The sequence below is a fragment of the Microcaecilia unicolor genome, chromosome 12 (assembly GCF_901765095.1).
Source record: "Microcaecilia unicolor chromosome 12, aMicUni1.1, whole genome shotgun sequence".
Classification (NCBI taxonomy): domain Eukaryota; kingdom Metazoa; phylum Chordata; class Amphibia; order Gymnophiona; family Siphonopidae; genus Microcaecilia; species Microcaecilia unicolor.
In genome coordinates, this window is record NC_044042.1 from 109059429 (window position 1) to 109075263 (window position 15835).

Below are 15835 nucleotides of genomic sequence, written 5' to 3' on the forward strand. Positions count from 1 at the left end.
GGCGCCAGGAATTCTGAAAAATCAAATTTTAAGTCTCAGCGTATTCTGTGCGCTGAAAAACTCTCTCTCCATAAAGGTATTCAAAAAAATCTTTAACACTTCAATGCACCAAATGTGCCCTCGGCCACTAGATTTTTCACCCAACGCGTTTCGCCTTGCGGCGTCTTCAGGGGCTAGATCTGTGTAAAAGGCAAACCCACGGTCACTTGGAACAGAAAAACCTGTCCTAATACATCTAAAGTCTATTAACAACTTTTGACACACAATTATACAAATATGTTTTTACCTCATTGTGGCGTACATCTGATTGAACACCCATAGGTTAGCAGGTACCGCGTCTAGGCTGTTCCCAGACGCCGAGCACGCCCAGAAATAATGTCTCCCCCCTTACTCAACTATTTATAAACCCATCCATTCAACTTCCTTGTTGAAACCTGTAGGAGTCACTGTTCTCCATTCATAAATAAATCTCTGCTCTACTTGCATCATTTTGTGCAGCAAATTGCCTTCTTTATTAGGGTCTAAATGTTTAAGTACTACAAATCTCAGCTGTTCAATCTCATGTGCTTTTTGCACCCAATGACTGACCAAAGGTGTTTCCATTTTCTGCAGACGTATATTGCTGAGATGTTGGGCAATTCTATGCTTAACTTTCTTAACAGTTTGCCCTATATAAAACAAACCACAAGGGCACAATATGGCATATATAACAAAAGCAGTATCGCAATTCGTACATGACTGTAATCGAAACCACCTGCTGCATTTCTGATTAGAAATTTCAATAGCAAATTTGCAATACGTGCACCCTGTACATCTCCTATGCCCAACATTATCAACCTGCTTGATGCCCTTGTTCCTCAATTTCTCGGCAAGATTTTGCCCTCTTTTATATGAAAACCTGCTTTTGTTATATATGCTGTATTGTGCCCTTGTGGTTTGTTTTATATGGGTGTTCAATCAGATGTACGCCACAATGAGGTAAAAACATATTTGTATAATTGTGTGTCAAAAGTTGTTAATAGACTTTAGATGTATTAGGACAGGTTTTTCTGTTCCAAGTGACCGTGGGTTTACCTTTTACACAGATCTAGCCCCTGAAGACGCCGCAAGGCGAAACGCGTTGGGTTAAAAATCTAGTGGCCGAGGGCACATTTGGTGCATTGAAGTGTTGAAGATTTTTTTGAATACCTTTATGGAGAGAGAGTTTTTCAGCGCACGGAATACGCTGAGACTTAAAATTTGATTTTTCAGAATTCCTGGCGCCTTGTTTGAACTAGTAGCTCCAGTATTTTGGCACCTTTTGATGACGTCTACAGCTGTCCATCGCTGTTAGCAGTGTGGAGCGAACTTGCTGCTTATTTTCAGCTTTAAATCATTGTTGTGCCATTTGGAGAAATCACTAGACTATATTATATTATATTCAAGTTATCAACATTTGGAGGACTCTGGAAGTAGTGCTCACTGTGCTAGAGTGCTGCAAGTATACGGAGAGATCACTGGACTGAAATTATATGCAAGTTACCAACATTTGGAGGACTCTGGCAGCAGTGCTCGCTGTGTTAGAGCGCTGCAAGTATACTAAGAAGATTGATGCACTATATATGTAGTATTCATGTGAATCTTTGCACATATTTTTGCAGTGAGTTTTTGTTTCACAGTGCAATTGTTTGTAGGTTGATTGTGTGAGTGTGATTGTGTGAGTGTTTGGAGTGTATGGAAACTTATCAACATTTGGAGGACTCTGGAAGTAGTGCTCACTGTGCTAGAGTGCTGCAAGTATACGGAGAGATCACTGGACTGAAATTATATGCAAGTTACCAACATTTGGAGGACTCTGGCAGCAGTGCTCGCTGTGTTAGAGCGCTGCAAGTATACTAAGAAGATTGATGCACTATATATGTAGTATTCATGTGAATCTTTGCACATATTTTTGCAGTGAGTTTTTGTTTCACAGTGCAATTGTTTGTAGGTTGATTGTGTGAGTGTGATTGTGTGAGTGTTTGGAGTGTATGGAAACTTGGACAGAAGATTGTAAATTAAAATGTTTATATGAATAAAATTTTTTTTTGATATTAGAGAAGTTCGTACATAAAAACTATTGTACTGTTATTTATAAGTTAGGATTAAATAAATCATAACAGGATTATTATTGTCACTCTAAGGGGTGGATGCATATTCATTGGGGAAATGTGGAAAACCCGACTTGAGTTTCTGCCCTCCAGGGCTCAGTTGCTGCCCACCCCTGAAATAGGTGCTTTCCCTGACACTTTTTGTGAATGCCCTGTTAAGAAATTACCTCCTGAACGTCAAGTACCATGAAATGAGCATGGTACTTGTGTATTTCAGGGTTGGGCAAGCTCAGTCCTCGAGGGCTGCAACCCGGTCGGATTTTCAGGATTTATCTAATGAATACGTATGAGACCTGTTTACATGCACTGATTCCATTGTATGCAAATAGATCTCAGGCATATTTATTGGGAAAATCTTGAAAACCCCACTGGGTTGGGGCCCTCGAGGACCGAGGTTGCCCACCCTTGGTGTAGAACAACTTACTCTGGTGGCCACCTTTGGCACTTTCAGGGACTTATTTACCAACGCATATGTTAACATGTGTTAGTAAATTATTGCATTTTGCTAAATAGGACCATCAGCCATTTGCTAGCCTTGGAGAAACACTACAACTTCTTCCCTCATTTCTAAACTCGCATTGTTGCTCAAGACAGTCTTATGATGCAGCTATTTTTGAGACATGCTTCAATCTTCTGCACATGCAGCTGAGCCCCAAGGCGGCTTTTCTGATGTAAAATCTGGCAGATCATATGCTTTGATCAACTGCTTATAATACCTTAGACTGAAAAAAAGATGAGGTCATAAGGAATTTGATGCACCAGATGTATCAGCAAAAAAAAAAAAAAAAGCTGCCAGATTGTTTGCTTTTCAGTGCTTGTTCTGCTTCAATGAAAGACATCATTCAGTTATTTGTAAAAGCTAATTTTGGTTCATTACAGTGAAAGCAAAACAAAAGCGGGCATGTTTTATTTTTATATCACAGACCAGAAGCTTGGTGTTTGAAATAGAACAGCAGCTTGAAAGGCTGTTTTTTTCTTGTTGTTATTTGCTACAAGGTCTCCAACTCCCCCGTTGACCCCATTGGAAACCCAGCCCAAGGAGAGAAAAATGCCAGAGGTGGCCAGACTGTCCATCCATCTCCTGAAGGAACTTAAAGACAGCATCTCCCAGGAAGACAGTTCCTACCCTGAGAAGCAGCATAAGGGGCAGGAGAGAGGCAACCAATCTGCTGCATGCAGTCTTGCATCAGGTAACAGTGGCAGCTTCATCTACCCATGCTTTCCGTTCTGTTTGCGGATCTTGGATATCAGAGGTTGATTTGGGCATTAAAGCAGCAATATTGGCAGAAACACCTTCAGCCACTTTGCAGCTTCAGTAAAATTATTTCTTGCCTCTTTCCTTGTCTTGCTTCAGAGGAGAGATTCATAGGTAAAGTTTCTGCAGACATCTGCTGCCTGGCCGCATCTACCGTTATCAGTCTGATTATATTGGGTATTGCTCTGCCAGTTCTTATCAGAGCCTCATAGGGGCATCATAGTGACACATGTAAATGGTGTGAATCTAAGGGGATAAGCAAAATGGAGAATGGTTATTAGAGGTATGCAACCTTGTGTAAAAATTAGATTTGCTTGTGTTTACTTTTGAAATAAAATATTTCCCGTATACACCCCCCCCCCACATATATATTTAATCGCTCGATTAATTGTGGCTAAAAAATTTCAGTCGCATAAAATGTTCCCTCATATTTCCTTCTGTGCAGTGAAAAATATACACAGCAGACATAAATTGTCAAAACTGACATTTCAGTTATTGAACTGAAAATAAATTCATTTTTCTTACCTTTGTTGTCGTTTTTATTTTTCAAATTCTTTCTCCCAGTTTTCTGTCTCCTCTTTAAACTTTTCTAGTTTCCATCCATGTGCAGCATCTCTTCCCTTCCCCATCCGTCCATGGGTAGCATCCTTTCCCTTTTTCTAAACTTCAACACGCTTTCCTTCTCCTGAACAACATCTCTTTTCTCTTCCCCCAGTCCTATCCAGCATCACTCCTCTGTCTCTCTTTCTCTCTTCCTAACCCCAAATTGTACATTGCCAATCTCTCTCTCTTTCCTCTTTCCCTCCCCCACTCACTTGATCCTGCCTCCTTCCTTGGGTCTGCATGCAGGCAGCAACACCAACAGCAGCAAATAGATGGCAGGCACGTAGAGTCCTGTCTTACATGCGCCACTGCAAGATCTTCCAGTCATGCCCCCTCTAATATAACTTCCTGTTTTGGAGGACTGGTGCTGTCAGAGCCAGCAGTTGTGTGCACTGGGCTCCATGCACCTGCTTTCTATATTACAGCTGCTGTTGTTGCTGGCATGCGGACCTGGAGGATCCTGGATCAAGTGAGTGTGAGAGTGGAAAAGGAAAGGGAGGGGAGACCGGCAATGCTGGATGGTTGGGGGTTGGGAGAGGCAGAAGAGAAATGCAGACCTGGTGAAACAGATAGAAATAGCGCATGGCTAGAATATTGGCACTTTCACATATATTCCATGTGGGATCCCTTAGGAGAAGGAGGAGCTAGTGGTTACTGAGGAAGGGCAGACTGGATGGGCTGTTTGGGCTTTATCTGCCATCATGATTCTATGTTCCATTTAAGTGCATTCCTGATATCTAAATATTGGTGCTCTCCCTATCACTCCCATTGTGTTTAGGAGAAACTGAATGCAGTTAAGACCTTTATTTTAGATTTTTTTTAATAAATATTTTCTGATTGCTTATATGAATCTTTTTCCTCTTATTACATGTCCCAAAGCTGTTCACATTTTGGAACTGAATCTTTCCTGGCAGTAGACAGCTGTATGGTTTTCATACAAATTCTATTCATGCAAGAGCAGAGATTACTATGGAAGTCTGAAAACAGCTGAACCCTCCCCCCATCTTTTCTCCCCCCCCAACCAAGTGTTTTGAGTTTTTTGAAAGCAGAACTTTATGACGTTATAAATTATTTGCTGTGGAGATCATGTGATGCGTTGAGCTGACAAGACTTAGGTCTGAGGAGCTTTGGGTCCCCTCACCTTTTATTGGTACTAATTTGCCGAAAGTCAGCATTTTTTGTAGTTCCGTATAGTGGCAGTGTGTTGGGACACACTGTACGGACAAATTTTATTTTGAGAAGGCAAAATTATGGCTGGTCGGGCGAGTAAACAAAATCAGGATAAGAGCCATTCACAGCCCGAGAAAATGGCCGATGCACTTTGCGCGGAGCTGCCAGCATTTACGGATCTTCAACCTGCACAGATCACTAAGGCAGTGGGCTGTGCCTTAGATCCGCGCTTGGATGAACTCTCTGAACAACTTGCTAGTTTGTAAACTTTGCCAGCGTATACCACCTGTAGGACTGGAGAATTTGAACAATGGGTGTCCGCGGTGGAAGACCTGACCTATTTGTTGGACCAGCACCTTCCAGGGCTAGAGAGAAACAACTGCAGAAACAAATCGCAATTTTGGATGATATAGAAAATCGATCTCTGCACAGCAGCTTGTGCCTTTGGGCTTACCTGAAACATTGGCAGAGCATCAAGTATCGGACATTCTAGAGCACTGGCTCATGCAGGAATTCACCCTTACTGCGGGTTCAGGTGCACTCTGCTTGGAGAGAGCGCACAGTGAGGGCAGACAACAAGATGGTGCAATCATCCTCGGGTGGTGGTAATTAAACTCTTAAATTTTAAACACAAGATGGATATACTCTGAGGGACAGAGTTAAGAAAGATACTCTTCAGTATAAGGGTTCACCTATTAGGATCTTCCAGGATTTTTCACCCGAGTTGCAGGAGCATCATCAGTGATATTCACCCATCTGTGCCACCTTCATGTTCTTATATCCTGTGGTGCTAAAAGTGTTTTCAGCGAGCAAATGGCTGACCTTGGATTCCTTGGGGGCTGCTCAGACTTTTCTCAAAGCTCAGTTCATCTGAGGGAGTGTGACTTACGGTCTATCATTTATAGGGTGCATGAGTAATGTTTCCTGTTGGGGACTTTGATTATCTCATTTATTTCAATTGTTTTTTTCTTAATCTGCTTAATTGTGATATGTTATCTTGCTATTTCTTGTTCATTTAGCTTCTTATGTTGATGCATTACTATGGGGTTCAGGGACCCTTACTTAAAGCCGTGACCTTCCCTTCCCTGCTTTTGAGAATAGTGGATATGTTTTGAGTAGACATGAGAAGGTACTAGTAGGGGAAGGGTGGGGGGTAGAGGATGAGGGGTGGAATGGTTGGGGAGTTGCACTGATTGTTTATTGTGTGACTTGATGTCTGTACTGGTTGTGTGGTGTGAGATTGTGGTCAGGGACAGGTGAAAGTGGTTTGATGGCTCAGGAAACTGAACTCTGCTGCACGTCTCATATTCCGCCAGAACCGATATACTCATATCACCCCTCTCCTCAGGTCACTTCACTGGCTTCCGATCAGATACCGCATTCAATTCAAGCTTCTCCTTCTTACCTACAAATGCACTCAGTCTGCTGCCCCTCACTATCTTTCTACCCTCATCTCCCCTTACGTTCCCGCCCGTAACCTCCGTTCACAGGATAAATCCCTCCTCTCAGTACCCTTCTCCACCACCGGCAACTCCAGGCTCCGCTCATTCTGCCTCGCCTCACCCTATGCTTGGAACAACCTTCCTGAGCCCTTACGCCAAGCCCCCTTCCTGCCCGTCTTCAAGTCTTTGCTTAAAGCCCACCTCTTCAATGCTGCGTTCGGCACCTAACCCTTACCGTTCAGTGAATTCAGACTGCCCCAATTTGACTGCCCCTATCGGACCGACCGTTCACTTGTCTATTAGATTGTAAGCTCTTTGAGCAGGGACTGTCTCTCTTTGTTAAATTGTACAGCGCTGCGTAACCCTAGTAGCGCTCTAGAAATGTTAAGTAGTAGTAGTAGTAATTGCCTTTTTCAGATTTTTCACTATCTTACTTCACAGGGGTCTGGAGACCAGGAAGATGGCTAGTAGTAGCGCCCAGATAGTCACGTGGAATGTGGGAGGGATATCCACCTCGATGAAATGCAGTAAAATCTTGTCTGCCTTGAAGTGCCACAGGGTGGATATCAACTGTGTCTGCAAGAGACAAGGCTTACAGATGCAAAAAACCTTAAACTGAGACGAACCTAGGTGGGCAAAGTATTCTGTTCCTCCTCTGGGTCTCGTAGGGGGAGGGAGAGTTGCAATTTTGTTCAAGAAATCTTTGCAGTATCAGGCTGACCTTATTACTTAAGTACATAAGTATTGCCACGCTGGGACAGACCAAAGGTCCACCATCAAGCCCAGCATCCTGTTTCCAACAGTGGCCAATCCAGGTCCCAAATACCTGGCAAGATCCCCAAAAAAGTACAAAACATTTTATGCTTCTTATCCCAGAAATATTTTCCCCAAGTCCTATTTAATAATGGTCTATAGACTTTTCCTTTAGGAAGCCGTCCAAACCTTTTATTATTTATTTGGATTTTGTGCACACCTTTTTCAGTAGTAGCTCAAGGTGAGTTACATTCAGGTACACTGGATATTTCTCTGTCCCAGGAGGGCTCACAATCTAAATTTGTACCTGAGGCAGTGGGAAGGGTTAAGTGACTTGCCCAAGATCACAAGGAGAAGCAGTGGGATTTGAATCAGCCACCTCTGGATTTCAAGACCGGTGCTCAAACCACTAGGCCACTCCTCCATTCCACTTTTAAACTCTGCTAATCTAACCGCCTTTATCACATTTTATGGCAACGAATTCCAGAGTTGAATTACATGTTGAGTGAAGAAAAAGTTTCTCTGATTCATTTTAAATTTACTACTTTGTAGATTCATCACATGCCCCCTAGTCTTAGTATTTTTGGAAAGCGTAAACAGACGCTTCACGTCTACCCGATCCACTCCACTCATTATTTTATAGACCGTCTTTTCTCCAAGCTGAAGAGCCCCAGCCGCTTTAGCCTTTGCTCAAAGGGAAGTCGTTCCATCCCCTTTATCATTTTTGTCGCCCTTCTCTGCACCTTTTCTAGTTCCACTATATCTTTTTTGAGATGCGACGACCAGAATTGAACACAATATTCGAGGTGTGGTCGCACCATGGAGCGATACAAAGGCATTATAACATCCTCATTTTTGTTTTTCATTCCTTTCCTAATAATACCTAACATTCCATTTGCTTGTTTAGCCGCCGCAACACACTGAGCAGAAAGTTTCAACGTCTCATCAACGACGATACCTAGATCCCTTTCTTGGTCGGTGAGTTCTAACGTGGAACCTTGCATGACATAGCTATAATTCGGGTTTCTCTTTCCCACATGCATCACTTTTCACTTGCTCACATTAAACATCATCTGCCATTTAGATGCCTGGTCTCCCAGTCTCTTAAGGTCCTCTTGTAATTTTTCACAATCCTCCCGCGATTTAACTACTTTGAATAACTTTGTGTCATCAGCAAATTTAATTACCTCACTAGTTACCCCCATGTTAAAAAGCAGTGGTCCTCAGCACGGACCCCTGGGGAACCCCACTAACTACTCATTGAGAATACTGACCATTTAACCCTACTCTCTGTTTTCTATCTTCTAACCAGTTTTTAATCCACAATAGGACACTACCTCCTATCCCATGACTCGCCAATTTCCTATGGAGTCTTTCATGAGGTACTTTGTGAAACGCCTTCTGAAAATCCAGATATACAATATCAACCGGCTCACCTTTATCCACATGTTTGTTCACCCCTTCAAAGAAATGTAATAGATTGATGAGGCAAGATTTCCCTTCACTAAATCCATGTTGGCTTTATCTCATTAATCCATGCTTTTGAATATGCTCTGTAATTTTGTTCTTTATAATAGTCTCTATCATTTTGCCCAGCACAGATGTAAGACTCAACGGTCTATAATTTTCTGGATCTCCCCTGGAACCTTTTTTAAAAATCGGCGTTACATTGGCCACCCTCCAATCTTATGGTACCACGCTTGATTTTAAGGATAAACTACATATTACTAACAATAGTTCCGCAAGTTCATTTTTCAGTTCTTTCAGTATTCTGGAATGAATACCATCCAGTCCAGGAGATTTGCTACTCTTCAATTTGTCAAATTGCCCCATTACATTCTCTAGGTCAGTGATGGCGAACTTTTTAGAGACCGAGTGCCCAAACAGCAACCCAAAACCGAATTATTTATCGCAAAGTGCCGGTACTCATTATGGGCGGGGTCACCACATATGACTCCACCCCTATGATAGCCACACCCCTTACACCAGCCATGGCGCATATAAACAGACATCATTGAAAATATTATACTAGTGTAGGAGAAAAAAATAACATGACTTTCTTCCATTATAAATCATTTCTGTAAGCTGTTACAGCTCCAGTATGCCCAGTGCAAAATAAGACAGCAGATGTAAATTCTCCAATTCGACATATTCCAAACACTAAAATGAAAATAAAATGATTTTTCCTACCTTTGTTGTCTGGTGATTTTGTTTTTCTATCCATATTGGTTCTAGTCGCTGATTCTGCTGCTCTCTATCTGTTCTCTTAACTCCGTTTCCAGGGCTTCCTTTCCATTGATTTCTTTACTTTCCTCCTTTCTTCTTCATTTCTTGCCCTCCATCTGTGTCCAGCAACCATCCTCTCCCCTCCAGCCACAAATGTCCAGCAGCCCTCCTCTCCCCCCTGCCCTACCTCCCAGCACCCGGCAGCACCCAGCACCAGGCCTCCCTCCCACCCAGCACCCACCATCAGGTCCTACCCACCATCAGGCCTCCCTCCCACCCAGCACGCAGCAGCAGGCCTCCCTCCCTCCCACCCAGCACCCACCATCAGGCCTCCCTCCCACCCAGCACCCACCCTCAGGTCTCCCACCCAGCACGCAGCAGCAGCAGGCCTCCCCCCCCCCACCCAGCACCCACCATCAGGTCTCCCTCCCACCCAGCACGCAGCAGCAGCAGCAGCAGCAGGCCTCCCTCCCTCCCACCCACCCAGCACGCAGCAGCAGGCCTCCCTCCCTCCCACCCAGCACCCACCATCAGGCTTCCCTCCCACCCAGCACCCACCATCAGGCTTCCCTCCCACCCAGCACGCAGCAGCAGGCCTCCCTCCCTCCCATCCAGCACCCACCATCAGGCCTCCCTTCCACCCAGCAGCACACAGACAGCACCAGGCAGGCCTCCCGCCCTCCCTCCAACCCAACGAGCATCAGGCCGCCCACCCGTCCGTCCTCCCTCCCTCCCTCCCAGCACCAGGAACCCCCCTCCTCCTAAAATTTTAAAAGCGTACCTCCTCAGTCGGGGTTAAGGCGGCATGCAGCGGCAGCGAAGCGCCTGTGCTTCACTCGACGCGCCTTTGGCCTTCCCTGTCTCTCAAGCTCTGGTCCTATGGGCGGGACCAGAGCTTGAGAGAAAGGGAAGGCCAAAGGCGCGTCGAACGAAGCACAGGTGCTCCGCTGCCGACGCACGCCGACTGAGGAGGTACGCTTTTAAAATTTTAGGACGAGGGGGGTTCCTGGTGCTCGGAGGGAGGGAGGACGGACGGGCGGGCTGTTGCTCGTTGCGTTGGAGGGAGGGCGGGAGGAAGGCCGAACTGGGAGGGAGAGTGGGCGGACCAGCGATGGCGACGGCGCGCGTGCCAAGGGAGAGGGCTCTGCGTGCCCTCTCTGGCACGCGTGCCATAGGTTCGCCATTACTGCTCTAGGTCTATAGAGATTTCATTCAGTTTCTCCGACTCATCAGCTTTGAATACCATTTCTGGCATTTCCAGTCTTCCCTGATCGCCCTCTTTACCCCTTGGTCATCTAGCGGTCCAACTGATTCTTTTGCCAGCTTTTAATATACCTAAAAAATTTTCCCTATGTGTTTTTGCCTCCAACGCAATCTTTTTTTTTCAAAGTCCCTCTTTGCCTTCCTTATCAGTGCTTTGCATTTGACTTGACATTCCTTATGCTGTTTCTTATTATTTTCAGTCGGTTCCTTCTTCCATTTTCTGAAGGATTTTCTTTTATCTCTAATAGCTTTCTTCACCTCACTTTTTAACCACGCTGGCTGTCGTTTGGTCTTCGCGGAATATATTTGGCCTGGGCTTTCAGGGTTTTTGAACAACATCCACGCCTGATGTAAATTTTTGACCCTCAGAGACGCTCCTCTAAGTTATTTTTTCACCGTTCTTCTCGTTTTATCATAGTCTCCTTTTTTAAAGTTAAACGCTAATGTATTGGAATTGCTGTGTATACTTACTTCAAAGCTAATACCAAATTTGATCATATTATGATCACTATTATCAAGCAGCCCCAGCATCATTACCTCCCGCACCAGATCATGCGCTCCATTAAGGACTAGGTCTAGAATTTTTCCTTCTCTCGTCGGCTCCTGTACCAGCTGCTCCGTAAAGCAGTCCTTGATTTCGTCAAGGAATTTTACCACCCTAGCATGCATACTCTGATGTTACATTTACCCGGTCAATATCGAGGTAATTGAAATCACCCATTATTATTGTGTTGCCCAGTTTGTTTGCTTCCCTAATTTCCTTTAACATTTCTATATCTATGTGTTCATCCTGGCCAGGCTGGCGGTGGTACACTCCTATCACTGTCCTTTTCTCCTTTACACATGGAATTTCAATCCATAGGGATTCCAAGATGTGTTTTCTTTCCTGCAGAATTTTCAATCTATTTGATTCAAGGCTCTCCTTAACATACAATGCCACCCCTCCACCAATTCGATCCACCCTATCACTACAATATAATTTGTACCCCGGTATGACAGAGTCCCACTGGTTATCCTCCTTCCACCAGGTCTCAGAGATGCCTATTGTATCAAATTTTTCATTTAGTGCAATATATTCTAACTCTCCCATCTTATTTCTTAGTCTTCTGGCACTTGCATATAGACATTTCAAACTATGTTGGTTGTGCCTATTTACATCTTGCTCAGTACTTGACAGTATTAATTTGCAATCTTTTGTCTGATTTTTATTTTTATTTAAGGACACTTGATCTTCTACGGTCTCTTTTGCAACCTCACTATCGGGATACCCTATCTTCCCTGTTTTGGTGATATCTTTGATACCTTATCCCACAAACCATGCACTTTTGAGTGACTGTCGGTCTTCCCCCAGTTTCTAGTTTAATTAAAAGCTGCTCTGTCTCCTTTTTAAATGCCGATGCCAGCAGCCTGGTCCCACGCTGGTTAAGGTGGAGCCCATTTTTTTGGAATAGGCTCCCCCTTTCCCAGAATGTTGCCCAGTTCCTATCAAATCTAAAACCCTCCTCCCTGCACCATCGTCTCATCCATGCATTGAGACTCCGGAGCTCTGCCTGTCTCTTGGACCCTCCTGTACATTATTACAAAAGATATGTGGGCCATTGTTTGTTGCTCTGGGTTTGGTTCAGGGCTTGTCAGTTTTTATTGGTTGTTCTATGTGGGCCAACACCCTTTGATAAATCCTTTTATCACTCTGTTTTAGGTATTTAGAAAACGTTGAAAGAAATATAGAAACATGATGGCAGATGAGAACTAAATGGCCCATCCAGTCTTCACATCCACAGCAACCACTATCGCCTCCTTTCCCTAAGAGATTCCATGTGCCTTTCCCACGCTATCTTAAATTCAGACACAGTCCTCATTTCTACCACCTCCACCAGGAGGCCATTCCACGTGTCCACCACCCTTTCTGTGAAAAAGTATTTCCTTAGATTACTCCTGAGCTTATAACCTCTTAACTTCATCATGTGCCCTCTCATTCCAGAGTTTTCCTTCATTTGAAAGAGGCTGACCTCCTGTACATTTGCGCCTCTTATGGAAATGAGGACTTGATGGTGTTAGGTGATATGAATCTAGCAATAGATTACATATTAAATTGCTCTTCAGGGAAAGGATTGAGGTCTGGGAGGCGGGGCTGGTGGTTGGGAGGCGGGGATAGTGCTGGGCAGACTTATACAGTCTGTGCCAGAGCCGGTGGTGGGAAGCGGGACTGGTGGTTGGGAGGCAGGGATAGTGCTGGACAGACTTGTACGGTCTGTGCCAGAGCCGGTGGTTGGGAGGAGGGGCTGGTGGTTGGGAGGTGAGGATAGTGCTGGGCAGACTTACATGGTCTGTGGCAGAGCCGGTGGTTGGGAGGAGGGGCTGGTGGTTGGGAGGTGGGGATAGTGCTGGGCAGACTTATACGGTCTGTGCCCTGAAGAGCACAGGTACAAATCAAAGTAGGGTATACACAAAAAGCAGCAAATATGAGTTATCTTGTTGGGCAGACTGGACTTTTTCTATGTTACTATGGGAGTGCGGCGCTTTGTTCCTGTGTGGAGGAATTGGCTTTACTAGATACTTGGCGTGTGTTGCACCCAGATGACTACTACTACTTGACATTTCTAGAGCGCTACTAGGGTTACGCAGCGCTGTACAGTTTAACAAAGAAGGACAGTCCCTGCTCAAAGGAGCTTACAATCTAAAGGATGAAATGTCAAAGGAGCTTACAATCTAAAGGACGAAATGTCAAATTGGGGCAGTCTAGATTTCCTGAATAGAGGTAAGGTTAGGTGCCGAAGGCGATATTGAAGAGGTGGGCTTTGAGCAAGGATTTGAAGATGGGCAGGGAGGGGGCCTGGCGTATGGGCTCAGGGAGTTTATTTGAAGCATAGGGTGAGGCAAGACAGAAAGGGCGAAGCCTTGAGTTGGCGGTGGTGGAGAAGGGTACTGAAAGGAGTGATTAGTCTTGAGAGCGGAGGTTACGGGTAGGAATGTAAGGGGAGATGAGGGTAGAAAGGTAAGGAGGGGCTGCAGATTGAGTGCATTTGTAAGTTAATAGGAGAAGCTTGAACTGTATGCGGTACCTGATCGGAAGCCATTGAAGTGACTTGAGAAGAGGGGTGATATGAGTATATCGGTCCAGGCGGAAGATAAGACGTGCAGCAGAGTTTTGAACGGATTGAAGGGGGGATAGATGGCTAAGTGGGAGGCCAGTGAGGAGTAGGTTGCAGTAGTCAAGGCGAGAGGTAATAAGAGAGTGGATGAGAGTTTGGGTGGTGTGCTCAGAGAGGAAAGGGCAAATTTTGCTAATGTTATAGAGGAAGAAGTGACAGGTCTTGGCTATCTGCTGGATATGCGCAGAGAAGGAGAGGGAGGAGTTGAAGATGACTCCGAGGTTGCGGGCAGATGAGACGGGGACGATGAGGGTGTTATCAACTGAGATAGAGAGTGTAGGGAGAGGAGAAGTGGGTTTGGGTGGGAAGACAATAAGCTCGGTCTTGGCCATGTTCAGTTTCAGGTGGCGGTTGGATATCCAGGCAGCAATATCGGATAAGCAGGCCGATACTTTGGCCTGGGTTTCCGCAGTGATGTCTGGTGTGGAGAGGTAAAGCTGTGTGTCATCAGCATAAAGATGATATTGGAAACCATGGGATGAGATCAGGGAGCCCAGGGAAGAGTTGTAGATTGAAAAAAGAAGGGGTCCAAGGACAGATCCCTGAGGAACTCCAACAGAGAGCGGGATGGGGGTGGAGGAAGAGCCATGAGAATGTACTCTGAAGGTACGGTGGGAGAGATAAGAGGAGAACCAGGAGAGGACAGAGCCCTGGAACCCAAATGAGGACAGTGTGGCAAGAAGTAAATTGTGATTGACAGTGTCAAAAGCGGCGGATAGGTCGAGGAGGATGAGGATGGAGTAGTGGCCTTTGGATTTGGCAAGGAAGAGGTCATTGCAGACTTTAGATAGCGCCGTTTCTGTCGAGTGTAAGGGGCGAAAGCCGGATTGAAGTGGATCGAGGATGGCATGAGAGGAGAGAAAATCAAGGCAACGGCTGTGAATGGCGCATTCAAGTATCTTGGAGATGAATGAGATTTTACACACCTCTCCAGGGCTCATGATACTTGGTCATGTTTGGATTATATTTTTGTCCAACGATCTTTGTTCCCTTCGATTGCTTAGGTGATGGTTGGCCCTCATGCAATGCTGTGAGAGTCTGCCCTTTATTACCAAAATATGGGGGGGGGGGGGGGAGTTTTGCCGTCTATTTCAATTAACATTTAGCATCTCACAAATATTTGAAGGCAAGATGGGAACTTTATACGCTTAATAATTCAAAGCGTATTGATCAGCCTGCATTATTTTGGTCTGCTGCTAAAGCGGTCATAATGGGAAATATTATCTCATATGTCTGTGCACATAATAAAAGAATAGCACAGGGAATCTTGACCTTGGAAGCCCAATTAAAGACGGCAAGACGTACTTATATTTGTAGTAATAAAGAGACCCTGTTAGTCACTCAAGTTGCCCTCAACACTCTTTTACATGAATGTATCTCTCTGCAGATGCTTTATCGGAAACTAGATTATTGCTACAGGAATAAACCTGGTAATTTATTGGCTCAGATGGTGAAGAATTTGGGAAGGGGGGTTTCTTGTGTGGTCTCCGCTCTTACAGATATGGGTCAGTTGCATAACAGGGTGATAATATGACTACCCCAACTTGACATTTCATTCTTTAGATTGTAAGCTCTTCTGAGCAGGGACCGTCCTTAGTTATTAATTTGTACAGTGCTGCGTAAGCCTAGTAGCGCTTTAGAAATGTTAAGTAGTAGTACCAGTTGCTGACATTTGTCAGTTTCTTCAGACCTCCAGCCTCTCACCCCTTCTTCCCGCTGTACTTGACTCTTTGAACCCTCCCTTGGAGGTCGAAGAAGTTCAGTCTGCTAGTAAGGGTCTGAAGGCAAATAAGTGCCAGGACCCGAAAGTTTTGCTGGGTAATTTTATAAAATGCTTCAGCT

The 15835-nt window shown here is 44.8% G+C and overlaps 1 protein-coding gene across 2 annotated transcripts in view; it reads left to right on the forward strand.

Moving 5' to 3' along the window:
* Positions 1-15835, forward strand: part of BRCA1 (BRCA1 DNA repair associated) — a 265462-nt gene that overhangs the window by 177498 nt on the left and 72129 nt on the right. For both annotated transcript variants that reach the window (XR_003943997.1, XM_030221125.1), the window contains exon 14: positions 3126-3319. Coding sequence is in view for 1 of the 2 variants with exons in the window: in XM_030221125.1 (XP_030076985.1) it covers positions 3126-3319 (194 nt within the window). In the remaining variant the exon portion in view is untranslated. The remainder of the gene's footprint in view (positions 1-3125; positions 3320-15835) is intronic.